Source organism: Diplotaxodon limnothrissa, linkage group LG23, assembly GCF_057381915.1.
Source record: "Diplotaxodon limnothrissa isolate DT_005_m linkage group LG23, D_limnothrissa_male_GT1.1, whole genome shotgun sequence".
Taxonomy (NCBI): domain Eukaryota; kingdom Metazoa; phylum Chordata; class Actinopteri; order Cichliformes; family Cichlidae; genus Diplotaxodon; species Diplotaxodon limnothrissa.
In genome coordinates, this window is record NC_140617.1 from 29,512,004 (window position 1) to 29,534,617 (window position 22,614).

General features: G+C 39.6%; 2 protein-coding genes across 2 annotated transcripts; both read left to right on the forward strand.

The window, feature by feature from the left end:
• The first annotated feature begins 6,050 nt into the window (after window positions 1-6,050).
• On the forward strand, window positions 6,051-7,776 carry ccdc28a (coiled-coil domain containing 28A). The gene is made up of 5 exons (XM_085348256.1): window positions 6,051-6,604; window positions 6,722-6,903; window positions 7,038-7,192; window positions 7,473-7,495; window positions 7,588-7,776. Exons 1-5 carry the CDS (start codon window positions 6,450-6,452, stop codon window positions 7,640-7,642), a joined length of 570 nt encoding a protein of 189 aa, XP_085204382.1. The 5' UTR covers window positions 6,051-6,449; the 3' UTR covers window positions 7,643-7,776.
• Window positions 7,777-7,799: 23 nt separating this feature from the next.
• On the forward strand, window positions 7,800-21,070 carry ect2l (epithelial cell transforming 2 like). The gene is made up of 21 exons (XM_085348257.1): window positions 7,800-10,325; window positions 12,207-12,319; window positions 12,434-12,596; window positions 12,684-12,939; window positions 14,125-14,359; window positions 14,744-14,876; window positions 15,017-15,182; window positions 15,399-15,527; window positions 15,626-15,718; window positions 15,841-16,047; window positions 16,287-16,390; window positions 16,514-16,654; window positions 16,735-16,821; window positions 17,119-17,228; window positions 18,051-18,198; window positions 18,785-18,858; window positions 18,953-19,109; window positions 19,204-19,269; window positions 19,387-19,475; window positions 20,673-20,845; window positions 20,937-21,070. Exons 1-21 carry the CDS (start codon window positions 10,176-10,178, stop codon window positions 21,068-21,070), a joined length of 2,928 nt encoding a protein of 975 aa, XP_085204383.1. The 5' UTR covers window positions 7,800-10,175.
• Window positions 21,071-22,614: the final 1,544 nt, after the last annotated feature.

The following is a 22,614-nucleotide window of genomic DNA, read 5'->3' on the forward strand; positions in this document are numbered from 1 at the left end:
TGTGGAATTAATCCAGTGAACTGTTACACCCATAAAACTTTTATTATTTACCGTCCAGATGTCAGCAGTGGTGGAAACAAACTCTGCCTCTTCGAGTGTAGCCTTCAAGTTAGAGTTCATTTTGTCATATTCTCTCTCAAGGTATCCTACAAATGACTTTCTCTGGGGCAGCTTGACACCACTTTTAGTTGGTATTTTTTCTACGATGCGTCGGAATGATTCAGAGTCAACAGTGGAAATCGGCAACATGTCCTCGACGATATAGGCAGCAACGAGCTTCTTCAGTTCAGCGGCACTAAGTCCTGTCGCTCTTACGTCTAGTTTAACCTGTTTAGCAGGAGTGGGTCCATCTGAGGTTTGCCCGGTGGAAGTAGATGTGGTAGCCACAGCGGTCACGTCAGTGAGGGGATCCTGGGGGTTTTCTGTCAATTTAACATTCTTGTGGCAGCGTGCTAGGTGCTTGCTCAGGTTGGAAGTGGAATTTTTCGACATAGAAAAAAGTTTTCTTCCGATGCAGAGTGTACAACGTACGCTTATGTTTTTGTCGCTTTTTAAAGAGTCAAATTCAAAGTAATGTCGGTATTTCCAAGTATTAAATGCTGCACGATCGTATTCTATCCCTCGCTCCATGTTTTCTATTATTGACACACGAGCTACCACAGCCGTCGCACTCACTTACGTCATTGTCATGAGACATTCTCGCAAAAAATCACGGTTTTAGTAACGCAGTAACGCAGCGTTCCTACGAGAAAGTAACGGTAATCTAATTACCGTTTTTGCAATAGTAATCCCTTACTTTACTCGTTACTCGAAAAAAGTAATCAGATTACAGTAACGCGTTACAAGTAGCGCGTTACTGCCCATCTCTGGTCATTGTCCGTGTTTGACAACCTGGAAACAAGGACAGTCTGACCGATTCGATCTTAACCGGAATGTTCGCTCAGCCAATGTTACAGAACTTTAGACTTCTTTTTAAGCATTTTTAAATCGTAAATAAATGTATCTTCATATCAAAGTATGTTTGGCACTTGGATAAAAACATAGTTAGGCAGAAATGTCCTTGTTTTATCACATATCCCATATAACTACCAGCATACAGGCCTTGTTAAATAAGGATCTAATCCTAACTAAGACAGGGAATGGAAGCAGTTGGGAAAACTCAGTAGTTTAACAGTTCAAATCCCAGGGGGCAGCTTCCCTCGCCTTCTCACATTTACCATCCACTGTGCCTTCATTACATGTTTTTGATGGGTGGGTGCACGAGTGTGCATACACATTAACACGTGTCAGCTCTCCCCTGTTTGCGCATTAGCTAGCTTTTGCATGTGCACCCCAAGTGCGTATGTGTGTTCCTGACTGTGGGTGCATTTTATGATGTGTACTTTTTTTCTCTTCTTAGTCCAGGAGTCCCCGTCAGGACCCCTAGGCTTCCCTGTGCCTGCCTGCCAAAAACGTCTGCATCTCCTGGACCCCCTCGAGGCAGGGGACAGCCAAATGTCACTTGGACCCTCTACAGAGTGGTGAGAGGAGGACAGGAAGAGGCCAGTGGGTAGAGGGGGGAGGGAGGGAAGAAGAGGAAGGAGGAGAGGGGGAAGAACTCAATCAGGGGGAGACGGAAGTTTAGGAGGAGATACCAGGATATGCGGCATGACCAAAGTGTCTCAGATGAAAATTGGGTGGAATTAGTGAGATCCTGATTGACTTATATAATAAATAAATGAAATATTAAATATTAGAGACTCTTGGAGCAACATTTTACAGTCAGCACCTCCTACATAAGGCATTTAACTGCAGTCTTTTAGATCCAAAATTCTCTTTCCAGGACCTTCCTCTTACATCTTTAGTCCAGTATATGAGGATTCTAGTTATGTGAACAAAAATGAACACCTCTTTATTACTAATATACATCACAAAGCTGGTTTTAGACCATTTAGATGTTCAGAGTTTATTTTGTTAAGTTCTTAATAAAATCAATTATCTTTTATCTGATCGGTTTTAATAAGTCCTTGAACTGATTTCTCACCTAGAGCTTTTTCCAATGATTGTTTTTTAATTGTTACACGCTAATGCAGCTGAAGGGCCTGTTGCTATCACACATACATCCGTATCCATGTATGTTGTCCAATATGCACAAATATAATACACATAAACAATCACTCAAAATTAACAATTTTCTCAAACTCGAACATACTGTTTAAACTGCCTGTGCATCTTTGTGAAAAATCGACGGATAAAATAGATTCTGTCTCAACTTTAACACATTTGGTTTCAAAATCTTTTCTTAAAGCTCATATTTTGGTAGTTAACACTCATGTGTCAGGTGTTTGAGCTTGCTTTTACATCCTTACTGACCAAGATTAATCAACATGTTTCTGAAATTATCGCTTACTCAGTAAAAAATTTATTTATCATTATTATTATTATTATTTGTATTATTCGATGTAGCAGGAGAGTACAATAAAAAAATAGGGCATGAGGTTACTACCAGCATTAATGCCTGACCTCATACGTACAGAAGAGGATTACAGCCACTGAAATACAAACAAAAAATACATATATAATATTTAGGTCATCCCTTGATTGAGAATTCTGAGTGGAAAAATTAATTCTGAACCCCCCCCCCCCCAGATTCCACTTTAATAATATATTTTCTCCAAACTAGAAAAAAAGGCTAAATTCTGAGATTAGTCATTTCTTCCCTGAAATGTTTCTTTAATCTTTAATTACAATTGTTTTTTCTCAGAACTATTAAAGAAATTCAGAATCCAGAGACTGAAGTCAGAATTCTGACTTTTAAAAAAATCAGAACTATGTAAAAAAAAAAGAAAAAGAAAGAAAAGCCAGAATCATGAGCCATATTATTTTCAGCGGCTCTAATCGTCTTCCATACATACATCGCAGACATGTTGAGAACAGTTTAAAGCCATTTTTTTTGCCCGATTAGTCCCTGTTTTGATCCTTTTTAGTGTGTAAGTGATTCCAAGTGATCGGATACTCAGCATCACATCCACAGTGCTTTAATATTTCTACTGAAGAAAACTGAAAAAAAATTACTTTTTAAGAAATTCTCATTTCTTATCTCTTCCTCGTTCCTCTCAGCCAATCCCAGACTGCACGTGTTGTTTATGTGACTGTGTGCACGTTGATCCCTGTCCTTGTATGGAAGACAAATAGAAGACAAGGACGAGATGTCCAGCTCCCTCACACACAGAACATTTATTCATACACTAGACCAAGAACGATATAAATTTCATCTTTTTTTAATAGAAAACACTTGGGTCAAGTGTGTCTGTATTAATGAAGACATTTGTTTGTTTTTAAACGCCTTATTTTGGGTTACAGCTGCAGGAATGAAAACACACACACAAAGTGTCTTGCCTACAAGTCTCATGTGTGTCCTGTCACATTGGGGGACATGCAGTATCGAACACGGATGTGCGCGGAGCATGAATACAAACAACAGAACGTCCTTCATGCTTTTATTCCTGATTGATATAACATCAGTGTATATTCTGCATTGATTATGGGTCAGGTCCTCGGAGGAAAAAAAGAGAGAGACTTTTTATTTTAGTGAAGTAATAACTTCATAAAACACGGATAACTGAAATGAGGTTGTGTAGCTCTTCTTATTAAACGCAGTCACATATCAGCTTAACTGAAATCTGTTGCAATCCCAGACTGTAGCCTTTAATAGGGACAGTCTGTCTGACAGAATTCCCGAATAACGCCACATCGGGGAAAAAAGACCTGCTAACTTAGAATTAGGAATAAGAGCGAGCGTGTAATTAAACGAGTTGTCATTCATTTACAATCCAATGCATATTCAAGCAGGCGTGCACACGAGAAAAGAATGAACTGGCTGTAACTAGTAGCTAGCTCTCCAAACAGCACCTACACTGCAATTACTGATGAGAGATAGGTGCATGCGTGTGTGCATATATGTGTGTGTGTGTGTGGATCTGCTAACTTAATGGCTGCGTGGACGCGACAGTCTAAATGTTTTCATCTGTAACGTTTTATCCTGGTTCAACTCACTCTGCCACTGTCACGCAGTAAACACACACTCGAGCAGCGAGGATGGAGGGAATGGGAAGAGGGAGAGAGAGAAAATTACCCACCAGCTCAAGTTCATTTTCCACGCCAGGTAGTTTTCCAGAATTCTGAGAATTTTGTTTCACTTTTTTTGATTATCGATCGCTGTGAAAAAACTGTTATGAGGAAAGCTGATGTTGGAACTGGAACTAATGGAGAGGAGCTGGAAGGATTGAGCAGACTTAAAACAGCGCACTGGGCCTTTCCATGGTGCAATTGAGCTACAGTTTTAAATATAATAAATCTAGTTAATGTGCGTGAATGGAATATTAGCGTCAGCGAGGTTGATCTACAGCCTGTGTTTGCATCAACGCATCTACGGTGCGTCATTTCCTGAGCTTTAAATCAAGAGGCTCAAGATCAGAAAAACATCTGCGGGTTGCCTGATGTGTCACACAGAATTCAGCCCCAGCCATTTAACAGGGGGTGGGGGTGAAAAACACATCTTTTAAGAGCATATAACAGTCTGATATTTCAAATATCCTCATTGGGTCATACTTTTAACTTGACCCCTTTGGCAGGAAGTTAGGGTTTTTAGATGCAAACTGAAATTCATTTTGTAATTCACATTAAGCATTTATCTGTTGTTGTTTTTTCCCTCTTCCTGAATTACCTTTTTTTCCTCCCTCTCTCTCTCTCTACTGAGTAACACAAAGGCCAGCTTATCAATACAAGTGAGGGACAGCAATGCAATCGCAAATGCCGAAAATCAGAAGAATTTGTTGGGTTTTTTTCTTCATTATGTTCCAGTAAAAGTGAATAAAATCAGCTATTAATGAAGCTATTCAAGACTAGGACTGGAATAGCATTGCATACACACCTCTAAACACACACACACTCGGATGCTCACTGAGTGCAAAATATTTGGCGTTGCCAATAAAAAGTTGAATAGTCTGTCTGGAATTCAGTTAAGCGGGGTTTTTTAATTTCGTTTATATTTGTGAAAATATGCACAACTAAAGTGTACAAAGAGCCTCTTTTCATTATGTTTATCAGCAAAGAATTCCTAATTAAGAAAAGGGGAAAGGCAGGGCATCATTATTAGGTGTTCACCTATCGCTCTCTTGTGGTTGCTTTACGCAACTACACTGAAGTCAAAGTAGAGGAGATGTTGCTTGGTGATGTTCCTCTGTTAGCTCCAGAGTTACTATAATAACAGACAACTTTTTAAAAGCAGTTGACTCGCAGTCTTGTAGACATCTTGTCTTCTCGATAATCATGTCCATTAATGCCTCATCAAGGAAGCTGTAATAATTTTTTTTTTACCAAACTAACAGATACTAAAATGAACTATATTTCCTCTATATTTTTTACTTTGTTTTAGTTAGCTTTCCAACCTCTCCACATCAGTTCAATTATTTTTTCCTTTTTTGTAGTCTAGTTTAGTTTTAAGCTACCTATAATACCCATAGTTAGCTCACTCAAACGAAATTAATAACCGAGTCTGCAGAGTTATACTTAAAATAATTACATAAAATGTGCTTAATATAAAAAATAACATGAAAGAAAGAAGAAATTCCTCTTTCTGAATGCATAAAAACAAGCATTCACATATAAAACTTCACAAATAACAACTAAAATAAATGTTCGAAATTAATAAAGTACATTTAAAATGAAATTAATTTTAAGAATGATATTAAATGTCTTGTAAATATTCAAGGAACAAATAGTACTAAAATCGGTGAGAGCATATCAAACTATAATGGAATGCAGCCCTGGTGGCCTCAGGAGGACTCTACAGAGAAGGTCAAAAAAAATTATTTTATTCAAAAGTAAGTATATTTGTGCTTTTATAAAGCTTTGCTTGTATTTGATTGGCACCACGTTGTTGTGTAACACGATTTAGCATGTTTTACTTAGTAATTTGACTATGGATAGTGGCCGTGAAGCGTTATGGTTTGGAATTCGGCCCCAATCTGCTCCGTTGCGTCCTACCAAAACAGGAAGTTTTCAAGAGTTTGGACCTGCAAGCTAGCCACCTAACCTGCGGGGTACATTCGGAAATTACTATGAATTTTCAAATGTTTTAATCTAGTGGACAACCTGTCACGAACAGAAGTAACGTATACCCTTCTCAGCTGCTACTGGGAGTAAATATATCTATCGGCTTATGTTTGTGCTGTGTGGCTTAAACGCCGTGTCAGAAGTTTGAAGGTTAGCCGAGTAGCTAGCTCCTGAGCTAGCGTTAGCTTAGTCACGAAAGCCATCGGTTTGTACGGAGCCTGCCTGCCCTGCCAGGCTGATTCTGTACGGTTAGCCACAGGGCTGGGCTTTGATTTACAGTCCAACCTGTCAGCTTTTCGTCTTTTACCTATCCAGTCCGGTCAGCTCACCAAGTGGCACCGTAACATGAAGTTATGGAGGAGCGGAAGCTAAAAAGAAAGAGTCCCAGGACTTCCACCAGCGCGGCGCCTCCGTCCGGTGGCTCTGGCCGGAAGAATAGCGCTTCCACTGGAGGACGGCACCTTGGCTACACGGGGACTCACTCCAGCCAAAAGAACAAGAGCAGGAGGTAGTAACAGTGTAGTTACAATGATTTAACCTCTCAATATTTTTCAGTTTTACCCAGCCTTAACTGGGGTTGTTGACTTGTACTCACTCTGCCTGTATTTGCTTCCGCCTGTTTTAGGGGAGTGAAGGATAAACCCAGGTATCAGCAGGGTTTGGGTGGTAAAGCTAGTCAGAACCAGGGCCAGGCAACACCGATCGTCCAGCACTCTTTTCTCACAGATGTTTCAGATGTACAGGAGATGGAGAATGGCCTGCTCAGTCTCCTCAACGACTTCCACTCAGGGAAACTACAGGCATTTGGTAATTCTCACTAAAAACAGGAACGTTTTACCAGAGCACACACTGACTTTCATATATCCAGTAATAGAAATTATCCTATACACTTAGAGAGAGATATGATAGATACGGATAACTGAGGACTGTTTTTGTCTTAGGCAATGAGTGCTCTATTGACCAAATGGAACATGTGAGAGAGATGCAGGAGAAGCTGGCACGCTTGCACTTTGACCTCTACGGTGAGGTGGATGAAATGCCCGAGGATCAGAGGAAAACAGCCTGCGACACCAACATGGACAAGTTGCTCCTTAATGTAAGGCCACTGTGACATAACTCATAAAATATTATTTTCATAGCCCGTGGCATGCTGCCTGACAGTTTAACAGTGTTGCCAAATAATCCGTTCACTGATGTCATGTAACTACTCAGTATCCCTGTGAGGATTTAGCTGCTTATCCTCCGGCAAGTGTTAAACTCTTAAAGAGTTTAGTCAGCTGGCTTCATGCTGAACAGGATAAAGTCTGGAATGTCATTCTGCAATCATTTTTTTTGCATTTGTAGTGAAGTAAAACATGTTATTTTTTTTTCCACAGCTGGAGGAGCTGAGTTCTTCCATGTATCCTTTTGTCTTTGCCCTTAATACGTTTGAAATAAGCTCACGTTTAACAGCTCCTGTAACTTTTGTATTTCTTGACATCGTTTCTCCAGTCAGAAACTGAATCTAGCCGACACACAAGAGATCCCGAGGACTGCGAGTGTGTGACTTCCGTCGTCCCAACATTTCTCAATCAAATTTGAGCCGACTATTTCATTTATAGTACCTATGGGGGTCTATAAGTATGGGGGGTTGAAACTGCCATAATAAATAAATGCAAAATATCTATCTATCTATCTATCTATATATATATATATATATATATATATATATATATATATATATGTATATATATATATATATGTATATATGCAATTAAATGAACCAAAATATAGTAAAAAAAAAATGACAATAATAATAAATTGACCATATATGGCACATTTGCTTTAAGTTGCTTTTGTACTTATTTACCTTTATATTAATTTTAACTTGCTGACTTACACATTTGAAAGTTTTTACTTACTCATTTCCTCAAACATTTCTTTATGCATTTTTCTGTCACATATTGTGGCTGCCTTTAGCTAAAAGTCTGCACAATGAAGCAGAAATGCATAAACAAATGGGGAAAAAACAAAAAAAAGTAAGTCTGGGGCTAAAAAAATTGAATATGCATATATATACACATAAATTATTAAGCATCCAGACTTCTTTACTAAGTAAATGCAGAAGCAATTTAAAACAAATATCTAATTTAACATTTAATAAATAAATAACATTTCAGCAATGAAAGTAGTTTCTATATTTTTTCAATCTTTTTTGTACATTTAATGGCATATAATTCTTTTTTAAACAAATCATTAATTTATTTTTGATTTAGGTAGTTTCTATCCTTCATATATAAGGTGTCAGCAGTGTTGATTGTATGTATTGCAATGGAAATGGCAACAAAGCGTTCCCTGTTTGTACAGGGTGAGGGATGTATTGTAAAGTAATCTAATAGGGATGCACCACATTACACCCCCCCCCCCCCCCCCCCCCTCCTCCTCCCCTTCTTTTTTTTTTTAAACAATAGCTAATATTGAATGGAAATCTCTCTGGTCTGATCTTACTAAGACAGCAGGATGTTAACTTACCTGAGCCGTGGCTGCATCCAAGGGAGGTTTGTGTTCTCTGAGATCTTTAGCTAATGTGCTGTATTCTGTATTTTCTATATTGGCTTTGGTGGATCCCTGTATTGTTTAAAGCCAAGCCGTAGTGCGTTCACTCATTTCCAAGCAGTTTAGATTTGCAATACATTGCTAACCAAAGTGATGCCATTCACCTGAAAGTGATTGTAAACGTGCTCCTTTGACATTAATCAGACGTATGTAGATCACTTGTGTTGCACTGATCTCCTCACAGTAAGAAACAGAGCTGGACTTTTCAAAGTCTAGGCATTAGTTTCTAATTGTTTCTCAGTATTAGAGCTTTAAACAGCAGCATAGATTTAAAAATTCTTAAACCAGCCAAAAATAACAAGGACCCGGTGAGTACTGAGAGTAGTTAATTCCAGTTTGCGATTTTTGCATATGATTTTTGCAGAGTGGACTTGGTCCATTTCAGTATATTTGCACATACCCATGCGACACACAGCATGCACTGCACACGTTATCACTGGTGTGTTGTTTTGACGCTGGAGAAGACTAAACAGTCCAAATGTTGTCATCACAAACAAGCCTTAATTTAATCATTTTTTGCCTTATTGGTTCTAAACTTTAAGTGATTTTAGGTGAGTTTAGGTTTGGATTCAGAGTTTTGATAAGATAATTTGATGCTGCTTTGATTGTAAATTCTTTTTCTTTTTTCTTGGACACTGTATTTTAACCTATGTTTTTGGGGTGTTTAACCTGTTTGTTTTTTTTCTCAATAAAGTTCTCTGTCTGAATTTCTTGGTTGCAGCTGTAAACTAAGATAATAGAGAAGTGAGTAAATAGGGTCATAACAGTACCTGGATTGGGGGAGGCGGAATTGATAGTTTTCCATTGTGTTCTTTTTCTATCCGGGTCTACTTTTACTGTATTGGAAGTATGTTTGGGATCATTGGGATCATCATTGTTAGGTGATGTGCCACTTGTACAGGTTTCTAAGGGAATACTCTTTGATCCTCCAAGCATTAAAGTCTGAACCATGAATTAATTGCCAGAAAATGGAGTGTTTATTGAAGCATCTGACAATTAAAAAAAATCACGAAATAATGATAATTACATTTCCGTATATGTAAAATTTGTATAATATTTTTTCCAGACATTTTTTTGTTCCTTAAAAATGTATTGTGCAATAGGTTTTTCAGGGGGATTTAGGGGGTCACATTTATGATGTACAGCTCTTAAAAAACATGTATCAAATATGGCACACTAAGCCTTTAGTGGTTAAGTATAAAGTTTGTGTAGCATTTGATGCTTTCATTTGTGATTGCTTATATGTGAACCCTGCGTGTTGAATTATTAATGTGCAGGAGGCAGGGGAACGTGCTGCGTGCAGGAATGCAGGAATCCTTTTGTTGATGCGTCTCTAAGGTGACTGACTGCACAGAACAGCACAAGGGGCAGCCTGGCAAGTGGACACTTGGCTTAAAGACAGCAATCTGGAAATAAATTGATCGGACTTTAAGTGAAGCGGAACTCAAGGTGCTTCCTCAAAGGTGTTTAAACCGCCTGTGCACATGGAGGCGAGCCTGACATCAGCCCCTCATTCGGTGAAGCGGTGGCAGCTAAGCGGGACGGACTATGAGCCGCAGCAGGCCGGCGCCCTGCTGTCCGACACCCGCTTCAGCAGCTGGACTCCCCTGAACAACAAGCGGATCAACCTGCAGGTCAGAAATGCTACGTGGGCCTTGGTAAACCCCCTGCAGATAAACTTTGTGATATTCTATTAGCAACAACATGTCACTGAAATCAGAGTTAATGCATTTCAGGACAGTGCAGGGCTTTATGAAGGCTACTGAATTCCTAATTTTGAAACTCCACTGCAACCGGTTATGTTGCGGATCAAATTGACACATTTCAAAGTAAAATGATCTACAAAAATAAATAAATATTTAAAAGTATTTTTCTTAAATATGAAGCTTCTTCTGCTTGACTTAATAAGTTGCAATCAATATATATGTTTGTAATACAAAAAAAAAAAGAAGCAGTCATGAAAAGTGAATTTTACGTGTAGGTATTTCCAATGTACAATAAAATGTTTTAATGTACATTTTTTTTGTGAAAAACGAGCGAATATGTCCTTATTGAACCATGATCTGTGAGGGGTAAAGAACACAGGTGGACCAAATATTGATTGAAATGGAGTTAATAATGAGATATAAACAATGTTTATTGGAATTCATTGCTTGATTGGATTGGATTGCCCTGGATAACTAAACCTGTACGAGGTCAAATTGGCCCAGGAACATCATTACTGTATCTGAGAAACAAACATAACTGAAGGTTTAAAAAAATAAGCATGAAACATAAAAAAAACAGGGTGAAGTTAAATCACTTCTTTTAACACAGCAAAATAAGTTTATTCTTAGAGATATGTTTATTAAATAAGGTAAACTGATTGTTTTTCCAATGGAGCCAGCATTTCTGTGCACATTGGTAGCTTGAGTATTTGACCATCAGAGGAAACTAATGCAATTCGAGGCCATACCTTGTATTTACTGCCCACACCTCTTATATAAAACCATCAGGAGAATTCTACTTTCATTACGTTTGTTTGCAAGAAATGTAATGAAAAGTAGCACCTAATATTTATTTTAGTTTATTTGAAATACTTGTGTATTTTGTCACAATCATTTCATTTTCTACATGTAGAATGTAGAACTGAGCATACCTAAAGTCAATGTCCAGCAAGAGACTCTTTATTGGTCTTCATCTGGACGTAGCGTTTTGTGGGAGAAACGTTTCGTCACTCATCCAAGTGACTTCTTCAGTCTCAGCTGACTGCAGGTTTCCCCAAATCTTATAAACAGTACATTTGCATAATGACTGAAACCAGCCCACTGAAGGAACAATGGGCTGGGAGGTCAGTTCCTTAAGCGATTTACTGAAACGTGCAAACTTACATGGAAATACAGTATATAACACAAAAAAAGTTTTTACAATTCTAACAACTTTGATATTTGGTGTGACAGTATTTATTTTTCAGCACTGTCTGAACTCTCTTAGGCAGCTTTCTTGTCATGTCTTTAAGTAGTCTTCAGGAATAGTTCTTCAGGCTTCTTGAAGGACATTCAAAGCTCTTCTTCTCTCTTCTTCTGCCTTTTGTTCTGTTTTGTTCTGGAATATTTTGTAGATTTAATTAAAGTTATGAGAACAAAGTATCAAAGTGCATAAAGATACAATTTAAAAGTGTTTTTTGCTAAGTTGGTTCTGTGTAGACACAACAGTTGTTCTTCCCTTAAGTTAGGTGCCTTTTATATACTTGAATTTAGGTCAGTATTAAGTGGTTTAACAAGCAAAAAGCATTCCTCTGAAAATGGTCAGGTACAAGGACTGGACTGAAAATGAGTGAAAAAGTAGCCAATGTCCAATAAAACTTTGAAAGATATGCAGAAAGCCTGGAGAACTATTGCTCAAGAGCACTTTAAAAAGTTACAAGAAATTCTGGCTAATTGGAAGCAAAATATTAAGAAATGAGAGGTAGCTTGAGACTTTTGCACGCGCTGAATGTGTCTATGTTGGTATCCTTTTTCCATTTTCCATACCAGTTATTTGAGGAGAGAGTGAATCTTGTGCTGCACTGGTTTGATCTGTGGACGGACAGACAGAGGAAACACCTGCTGCACTCTCTGCTCACTCGTTGCACCAAGTCACAGCTCAGGTAAAGTGGATTGTACACGTTTGTGTCCTAACCATTAATCTCAGCCTGAAACTGTAACTAGTAAAGTGTACACAGGTGCACAGTTCAAACTGGTAACCTCTGTAACCTGAACAGGTACTGCCGGGATTTGCTGATTGAGACGGTTCCGGTCACTAAAGTGGACCTTACGTCGGTGCTGCCTCGGTTTCTCTCCCTGTATGTGATGTCATTTCTGTCCCCACGTGACCTTTGCAAAGCTGCCCAAGTCAGCTGGCACTGGAGGGTTCTAGCTGAGCAGGTGAGAAGCCCTGAAGAGATCTGAAATGTATTCATACATCTTAATTGGGGTTTTATGAAACAAGTTAAATCCTCTTCTTCTTTCTAGGACTGTCTGTGGGCGGGCCGGTGCATCAGACGAGGCTGGTTCCTTCCTTACACTCCTGGAGAAAAAGAGTTTGGTGCATGGAAAAGTCACTATGTCTCTTGCCTCTCCACACTTGACTGGCTCACTCCACGGGAGGCAGCAGAGATGTATGGGACCCTCAACCAGCAAAGCACAGGAATGACAGAGGAGGAGGAAGAGAGGAGGAGGGAGAAGAGGATCAGGCAGCAAATCAGAGAAAAGCTTCGAGAGGAGAAGAGTGAGTGGAAAAGAAAAAACAGAAAAATGACAGGGTGTAGAAACTATAGCAACACATTTTTGAGGTGGTAAAATCTGGGTCTGTGTCATGGGGGCAGTATTCTAAGTAGAAAAAGCCAGACCTCCCTCTCCCCGGCTACCTCCTCAAGTTGTTCATGGAGGATACCAAGGCAAGTCAGCTGATATATTCTCTTCAGCGTGTCCGCTTACCTGGCGGGTGATCATTGTATCACGACGCACCTGCCTACCAACTTTGGTGGTGGTTGGGCGTTAGCCCATGGGGCCTGGCCTTCTGTGGGCCCACCACCTGCGCTAGGCACTGTAGGGTTCTGGTGAGATGTGAGTTGGGCAGCAGTTGTGGGCAGAGATCCTGATGGTCTGATTCCTGACTAGTGAAAACAGCTCCTGGGACATTTCCTTTATAACTTTTTATAAATGTCATTACAAGCTTTGTGGGACTGAAAACAAATATAGAGACAAATCCAAAGGTTTCCTGTGTCAAACGTGTTGTATTTTTTATATCAGTTCAAAGTTCAAATCAGAATTGTGGATGTTCTGAACTAAGACTGGACTATTTCTAACTCCCTTCATGCGTCTCATAATTCAGTGAGATGTGCCTGAATGGTTATCATCCATTAACTCATTCACTGCCATTGACGTCTATAGCCGTCAATGGCAGTGAATGAGTCAATGGGTTTAACTCATTCACTGCCAATGGCTGGCAGTGAATGAGTTAATAGTTTTTTTGGTTAATTCGAATACAGTTGGTTTGTTACTAGTAAGCGAATCGTAGTGTTTACTCAATCTTTTATTCTGTGTTTTGTCCTGTCTATGATCTCTGTTACGTTTCTCTTTCCCCTTCAACCTCTAATGCGTAATGGTAGATGACTGCCCCTCCCTGGGTCTGTTGGAAGGAGGGAGTTCTTCATTCCCACCATCTAAAAGGGGGTCATTTTGGTTTTACTGTACGTTAAAGCGACTTATCTTATGATTTAGTGTTAAATACATAAACCTGAACTGAAGGAATGTTATTGAATGTGTTTAATGAATGTGATTAATATATTTTATTGATTCTCAAACAGTTAATCTTTGCCTTTCCAACTCATTGCTAAGCACAAAACGCTCCTGATTAGTAAAAACTCGCCCTTACTGGCAGATGCATGTACTGTATCTGTGATATCTGTAGGACTATCTGTGAGTGCCAGGAAACCCTGGGGCAGCTACACAAAGCCAGAAATAGCCAGAGGTGGAGGTACCCAGAAAGGGAGACCCAAGTCTGGCCTAACATTCGTCTCTCAGCCCTCCCTCTCCTGGCCTCTGAGGAGCGTTGGCTCTTCCAGCCACTCTCTCAGCCTGGAAAGAGGACAGCCCACAACTGCACCTCAGACCTGGGAGAGAGTCCAGGCTTGCAGCATTAGCAGGTGATTGTCTAACCACATATTAGATGAACCTCACTTAGCTTCAACCACAGTCAGTGGACTCTGCATTTTGAATCTTCAACAACTGTACCATTGTTATCAAGGGGAAATTTATCCCTGGAGACCAAAGCCATATTTGTAGCATCCTGTATACATGTTTATTTCTGTTGTTTAGTGTGACATTTTACAATGGCGTCTACTGGGAGTGACTCATTTTTGTAGCCCGCTTTGTTTCGGCTCTGGAGGTTTCAAAGTCTATTTTGAATCGATTGAAGTGTACAAAATACTTTATATACACTGAATAACTTATCTGTGAGCACATGTGAAAACATCTGTATAATATAATGTCACAGTATGCTGAAAGCAACATGCATTTTCATCTTTCAGCGAAACACGAAAGATCCGAGGAGCGCTGTCGTCTTTTATCTACAGACCTGCACAGCCTCACACAGTCTCTCCCCTTCACCTATCCGCTCCTGCCCTGCTATTGCTCATCTCCAACAGAATTCCTGCATATGAGGTGAATCCACATCATCATCTATTTATTTATTTATTTTCCTGAAACAGCAGACATAAAACACTCCCGCGAGTACAGAAATAAAATGCATACTGGGAAGATGAATAAATAACATTCCTCCCCGTCCGCTCTTTTTAATCTAGCTGGTGTTGAGCGGAGTGAAGCCCAGTGTGACTGCGGTTCTCTATGACCATAGAGGGACTCTCTCATCTCTGCTAACCCAGGTGGAGAGGGCTATTTCTGGGAAACCAGCTCAGAGGATTGGCCTGCTAGCTTGCGGAGGAACACAGGACATTCACCTGCTTCACAGTGAGACTCAATCACAATGAGTAAATTCATGTGCACACACTGCAGGAGTTTGTTCTGGACTAACTGGACTAAAGTCCTGTGCTGACATTTTGAAAACATTTTAACAAAGTGGTACCTGCCATTTTAATCCATTGACCAAAACTTAGCCCAAGAGATATTACTTCTCTATTACACTATTTTGCTGACCTACTATGTAATTCTGCCCTGACTTTTCAGACTCTAGCCTATCAGAGAAGACTCTACTGACTCCTGATCATAGGGAATTCTGGGAAAAACTGTGTGGCATGGTGGCTCCAACTGAGGAAGGAGGAGGGATTGACATATTCTGCCCACTGGCTGCATCTGGTAGCAGATGTTACAACACACATACTCTTCTCTCTAATCAGCATTTTCTCATTAACTTCAGCTCCCTCCTGCTTCGCCTCCTGTTTTCTCTTCTGCAGCATCAGGAGTGACTCTCCTCCAGAATCTTTCCACTTTGACTGGTCTGGAGGTTCGGGCACCGGTGGGTGTGGCCACCGGGAATTTCCAGAACAGTGCGTAACCCCTTAAACTTTGACCCTAAGCATAGGAATATTCCCCTCCCCTGTCATTGTTTCGTAGACTACAGTATCCCTCACAGTGTGTGTTTCTTTAAACATACTTCATCTTCTCCCAGTCCTCAGCGAGTGGTCTGACGGCAATGTGCCTACTGGCCTCTCAGAGAACCAGCCAGCACTCCCGGCCCTGCAGTATGTGTGTGAGGCTGTACTGCAGGGCTGGTGTGCACAGGCTCATTGGATGGAGGAGGCTCTGGTAGAGCTGAGGAGCACCTTAGGGCTACAGCTACAGTGGACCAGCCTCCAGGCCAGGGGCCGAGCTCTGGGTGAGTTTCATGTACGTGTTGGTTTGTGTCGTGGTGTAGAGGTAGAGCAGATCGTCTACTAATTAGAAGTGCAGTGGATCTTTGGCCAAGATGCTGAACCCCTGGTTAAAAGGATTTAACTGTAGAGAAAAGCATTTTTATGAATAAGGTGTTGTATGAATAAGAAACGTCTTTGAGTGCTAAATATAAATAGAAAAGTACTATATAAGTAGCAGTCTGGTTAAATTCTATTTTTCTAGGCTATTTTCTGTGGGAGAGAATCCGCCTTGATGAGATTTGTGTGTCCAGAGATCTCAGCGAGGCTCTGATCGAAGGACTCACTGCTCTGACCAGAGAGGAGGAGGTGGGAATTACTGTAGAGCAGTTTGTGTAATGCACCAGTTCAACAGAAAAAGAAAAAAGTAATTGGACATAACTCACATAAGAGTGTTTGTGTATGTTTTTTAACCTTCTCTTACACCTTCAGACCCGACCTGTGGAGTTTCTTTCCATCTTTCTGAAAAACTGGAATGAAGAGAAGAAGGGACAAGAGGGTAATGGACAGGACAGCAGTGGAGCTGATGGTGGTTCACAGACATGCTTCAACGTGATACCTGATCTACCACAGGTGTGTCTGCTTTAAACTGCCCCTTGTAGTGGAAACTCAAGGAGAACAATTAATTCATCTTTTCTTTCTTTTGGTTTTAGATGGTTCTGGATTGGAGAGGTGCAGCTGCGAGAGAGCTGCACCACAGCGAGTGTCTTTATCTGGGAAAGCTGAGCGCTGTGCTGAAGGTATACTTTAGTTTTGTTTGTTTTTTATCTGCAAGTGCCAGAACTTAACAATCAGTGGTAAAACAATATTCCTTCAGAACTAAAACATATATATACATCTGTCTAAGCAAGTCCAGAATACAGGTATCGATTATTTAATATATGCAAACCACACAAGTTGAATTTTAAGGGCAACCACAACCCTGCAAGTCCATTTTTGTCCATTTTTGACACTCACAGTGTTTATGTTGACATCAGAGAGAAGAAAGCTTTCAGTATTTAGAAATATTCATTTGATATGTGTCGTCTGCGCTGAAGGTGTACAAGGAGCCTCTCACAGCAGCTCTGAACTCCAACAGAGCCATTCTGAGCTATGCTGACATCCATGTTGTCCTCAGTCCTGTTGCACAAATACTGGAGCTCAACAGGTACAAACAAATACACACACACACACACGCACACACACACACACACACACACACACACACACACACACACACACACGTATATATTTATATATATATACATGTAGCTGTTCCGAATGAGAGGAACATCAGGAAGAAGGAACACGAGAAGCTCGAGAAATACCAAGGGCTCAGAGAAGAGCTCGAGAAGATGTGGAGGGTGAAGGTAACAGTGGTCCCAGTGGTAAACGGAGCACTAGGTGCGGTGACTCCCCTGTTGCCAAAGTGCTTGCTCATAGGGGGTCATGTAATTGTGCCTTGAGGTGACTGTTGTTGTGATTTGGTGCCATATAAATAAAATAGAATTTAATTGAATATGTAAGGTGACTTCAAAACAAGCCAAATCTCCACAAAACACTTGCTCCAGGTCAGAGGTGGAAACGGTATCCACCTGACCTGGAGCAAGAGTCAAAGGACAAAGCAAACTGTCTCCAAACATCAGTTAGATCCCGGATGAGCCCCTAATTGCCGGCCAATGACAAGGATGTGAGACCAAGCAGGGTGTGTTGCCAATCATTATTTTATTCACTAAATCAAATAAATAAATAAACATGTGATATGAGGAGATGTTAGGATAATGAATGCTCAAATCAGTGAAATGTATGTGTGCTGGTATTGGCACTAGTGTGAAAAAAACACAACCTGGATGTGTCATTCCTCGAAGGGAGCGAGGGAAATGATGACCTTCTCAGGCCACACAGGCGTAACACAGTCAACTTAACCACCCTTTAAGTTGTCTGTCTGTGTGGATATGACACGGGAGACATGTTTGTGTGTACTTCACAGGGTGTTTCAGGCTGATTTACAGGTGCGGCTACAGCAGTGGGGTGCAGAGAAGTGTATTGGAGATGTTTTCGTGAAGTTCTGCTCAAAACTTAAAGTCTACACAAACTACCTCAACAACTACACCACTGCCATCCACACCATTGATAAGGTAAAGCCAGTGTCTTTTTAAACAAAGAACATTTGTTTAATCGTACATAACTTGAAATTTAGCAGAAATGGTTTACATGACAATTGACAATTAACAATCAATGCCATCATCATGTTGCATAGCAACCACCTGCCAAAGGGCTAAAATAACCAATTTCTAGTATTTCTAGCACCTTTAACCTCTTATAAAAGCATTATATAAGCGTTTTCATTTCATGGCCAGCAGCACAAACAGGTCAAACATTACTGCAGTTTATAATAATTTTAATGGTACATAATGTATTCTTTGGGTTTCAGATTTGGCTAGCTGAGCGTTGAGAGTGTGTGACATTGTAGTTTTTACTCTAAAAGAAAATTGATTTTCTCTATTTATTTTGATTGAGGTTGAATTTTTTTTTATTGAGTAATCTTCCCTTTACGAAAGCCATGCAAAGTGGCTCATGCAGGTACGAATAAAGTATACGATTAAAACGAGTTTGTTCTGGTTTACGGAAGATGCAGTACACACTATTGTTCGGCTCTAATAGTTAAACACAAAAATATATCTGAATTTAATTGTGGTGTATCTGTACATGTATTTGCGTCAGTGCAGGGAGAGCAAACCATCATTTCGAGCTTTCTTGAAGAGATCAGACAGAACACTTGCAACTCACATGCTGAGGTAAGAGCAGACACAACGCTTTTATTTGCTATTATGCATACCTGCCTGCATGTATCAAACCACAGTGTTTCAAAGTACGTTTGTGTTTATGAAGCCTACAAGAGCTGCTGCTGTGCCCAGTGTGGAGGATGCAGGAGTATGTGACTCTGCTTCAAGCTCTGTCCTTGCACACACACCCCGGTCATCCTGACCACGCACATCTCCGCTCTGCCCTCAACACGCTGCTCCAGTTCAGAGAGTTCATACACAAGGTGACGCATGAACTGAGAGCTATAAGCCATGTAAATGCCTCTGTTGTGGCTGTGCTGGCTCTCCTCTTATGCATATGTACTTTGTTGTGTTCAGTTAAAGCGCACCTCAGAGGCAGACAGACTGATAGAGGAAACGCAGCGACAGATTCAAGGCTGTCCGGTAAAAAATACAAAAAACACATATAGCTCTTCCTCTCTCTTCATGCCTCTAACTCTTTAATAATTTATCATATATGCTCAAAACCATATATTTGTGTGTGTGTGTGTGTGCGTGTAGAACCTCAGTGAAGAAAACAGGCAACTAATAATGACTCAGGATGCTGCTCTGCACAGGAGCCCTGATGAGCAGATACCAGATTCTCTCAAGTAAAAACACCAATTTTCTTTCAGACAGCAGATGTATGACTAATATTTTTACATTCTTCAATGTTGCTACGTGCTCAGATTCAGACTATTTTGTAACCATGTGTATATTTGCAGTATAATAATGTTCTTCTTTATGTAACTTTGCATGCGTATGTACTTTGTCTGTTTCATTCAAATGCTTAGTAACACTTTTTAATACGGCCCACAACTGAGGGTGTAATTCTTTTGTAATTAAATGGAATTTCAAATTTAAGCAGACTGTAAGTAATTTTAATTAAGTATTTTAAATATTACATAACTTCATGTATTTACGGGAAAGAAAGAAGAATTGCATTGTAAGTAATTTTAAGTACTGTTTAATGTTTTGTTAATTTTGTGAAAAAACCCAACATCTCCCTGTCTTTCAAGCTAACTACGCTGCACTTTTCTGGGTGCGGACTATATTATGTGGTAGCTTAATCTTGCCTAACTTCCTGGTATTTTACATGAAACAAGACACTTCCTTTAAAAGTTGTGTTTGAACAGTGATTGTGAAAGAGAAAAAAAAGGTTATACTTGGCTCCTCTTTTGTCATACACATGCTCAATGCAGCAAGAGAGACAGAGAACAGAGGAATAACATATACAATAAGAATAGTAGTATACAGTAGGATAGTGCAAAATATAATATCAATTAACTCTAACGAAGTAACAATATAACTATATCCTGAAAAATAAATATCTTAGCTATCAGTGCAGGTGATTCTAAAAGTGACATAGTATTGTGCAATTGAAAAGAGAGTAGCAGGATATTATGGGGAGATGAAACAAACATTCGATGAAATACTGTTGGGTTATATTGCACGGTTTGAATGGGAACAGAATAACTTTGCTATTAATCCTTTGCTATTAAATAAAGAAAAAAATAAAGATGTAAAAACAAAAGACAGGTTTAATACACTCCATAGTACGTCCACTGAACTGAAAGTTGCAAGTTGGGAAATAGTGTTTGTTTTTTTGCAAAATTGCCATGACATTGCACACTACCTGAAATTACTTGCACAGTACTTACATTTACTTACAGTACACAGTATAATTACATTTTAATTTGAGATAAAATACTTTGAAATTCCATTTTATTACAGGGGAATTACACCCTTAGTCGCAGGCCGTATTATAAAGTGCTACCAAATGTTTTTGAACTAATCCTTTGCCGTAGGACCTATCAGCACGTCTGTGATGTGGGCCTCTTCCTGCTCAACAATGCTTTGGTGTTGACTCGGCAAAATGTGCGGCACACACCTTTCACGCTGGCTCACCAGAGCACGCACACATTTCTGGCCTCTGTGGCTCTCACCAGCCTGTCTGTGAGAGAGATCAGGCACACACGCTGTGAGTTTTTCAGTGTTTGCTGACCTCTAGTGGGTAAAATAAGCACCTTTAATTCTAAAGCTTACAACTTTATTCATGTATTTCTCTGTAGATGTGAGCCATGCCTTTGTCCTTGAGGGTCCCTGCCACTCCTGGGTCTGTGCCACACAGAGAGGAGAAGAGAGACGGCACTTCCTATCTGTGCTGCGTTCAGCTATAGAGTGTGCTTTGGCAGGACATCAGTGACAGCGAGGTTTGGAAAAAGACTGTTTGACTGTTTTTATGTCAAAAGGTTTTTGGAAACTAAAATTTATGAAGGAAATTCTATTTTAATGTCGTAGTTAAGTGTGAATATGTAGGGGTCATATGATTGTTGGGTTGTTGAGGCGACATTTGTTGTGATTTGGCGCTATATAAATAAAATTTAATTGAGTTTACAACATCCTTATACTCCATTTAGCGATACAGTTATTCATTAGACATTAGACATTTTCACACAGTTTCACATGCTGTCTTGACCTTTTCTTAGCAATACCAAGCAGAGCTGTATGTTGAGTCAGATCAGATGTTAAGCAGACTTCATCCTGCCAGCTCCCAGGTTCAAAGTCTGTGTAATCTCTGACTGGTGTGAGAAAAACACAGGTAACTGTCTGGAAAATGTAAAGTAGGCTGTTGCCTCAACTGATGTATTTCTGGTAGTTTTTTGTGATATGAGAAAGGTCTGATAAAGAACAGTGGTGCTCTAAGTCTTGTTTTTTGGTGTAATAAATGTAATACAGCATGAAAAAAACCACAGTCCAAAAGTTTCATTTTTTTCCCCTTTCTTATGTTCCTAAAATTTCAAAACATGCAGAGTAACATGCAAAAAACTGATTTTGTTAATCAGTATTTCTTTATTTTGTATTAAATTCTGTATCAAAGATACTTTTATTAATGGGGGAAACTGATAAACAGTCCTTTCTAGCACATTTGTAAATGATTAAACTTCCAATAAAAACTATAAGAAATCATCCAAACAGCCTTAACGCAATAGGCTAAAGACATAAAGGTTTATTTGCAATTTTTGTTTCAGAAACTCTTGAATAAGCTTTTCTGGACATTGTTTGTAGAAGACAACAGGTAAGATAACAAACAACAGAAACAGAGGCCGATATTAGCGACCTGCCATTATATTGTCTTCATTTATGGAAAATGGACCACTACTTGTGGAGCGCTTTTCTACTCTGTTTGAGCACTTATTTACTTATTCAAACACATGTTCATAGAGCATTCTGCAACTTTCCTGTTTGCAACACGTGTTTTAAATGCTTCAAACAACAACCAGCCAATCCGAGCAGACAGTAAGGGAGTCGATATTTAAGCAGTGTTATTATATTATCTTAGTAACTACTCAAATAATTACTCATAGGAAATGTTAGACAAATCTGTTTATGATTTGTGTGTTTGAATGGAAAAAAAATGTCGATCAATGTATCAGATTTGTAATATCACCTAATATCGGTACCAGTATCGGTCGTAAAAATTCTATATCAGTCGTGCTCTCATTGACAATACTGCAAAGTCTGGCTGTTCTTTCTTGTGTCCTTGCTTGGCTGTTTTTGTATGCAGCCAGTGTTCACAGTCTGCATCTTTTGCCAACTTTTCTGTACTGCGTCACAATTAATTAAACGTAAGCCCCAAATTGTGCGAGCTGCTGAACGTCGACCAATTAATAATACAAAATTGCTATTTCCCGAAAATCTTCCACATCATTTCTCTAGATTTTAAAATTTTGACGTATGTATGTGTGT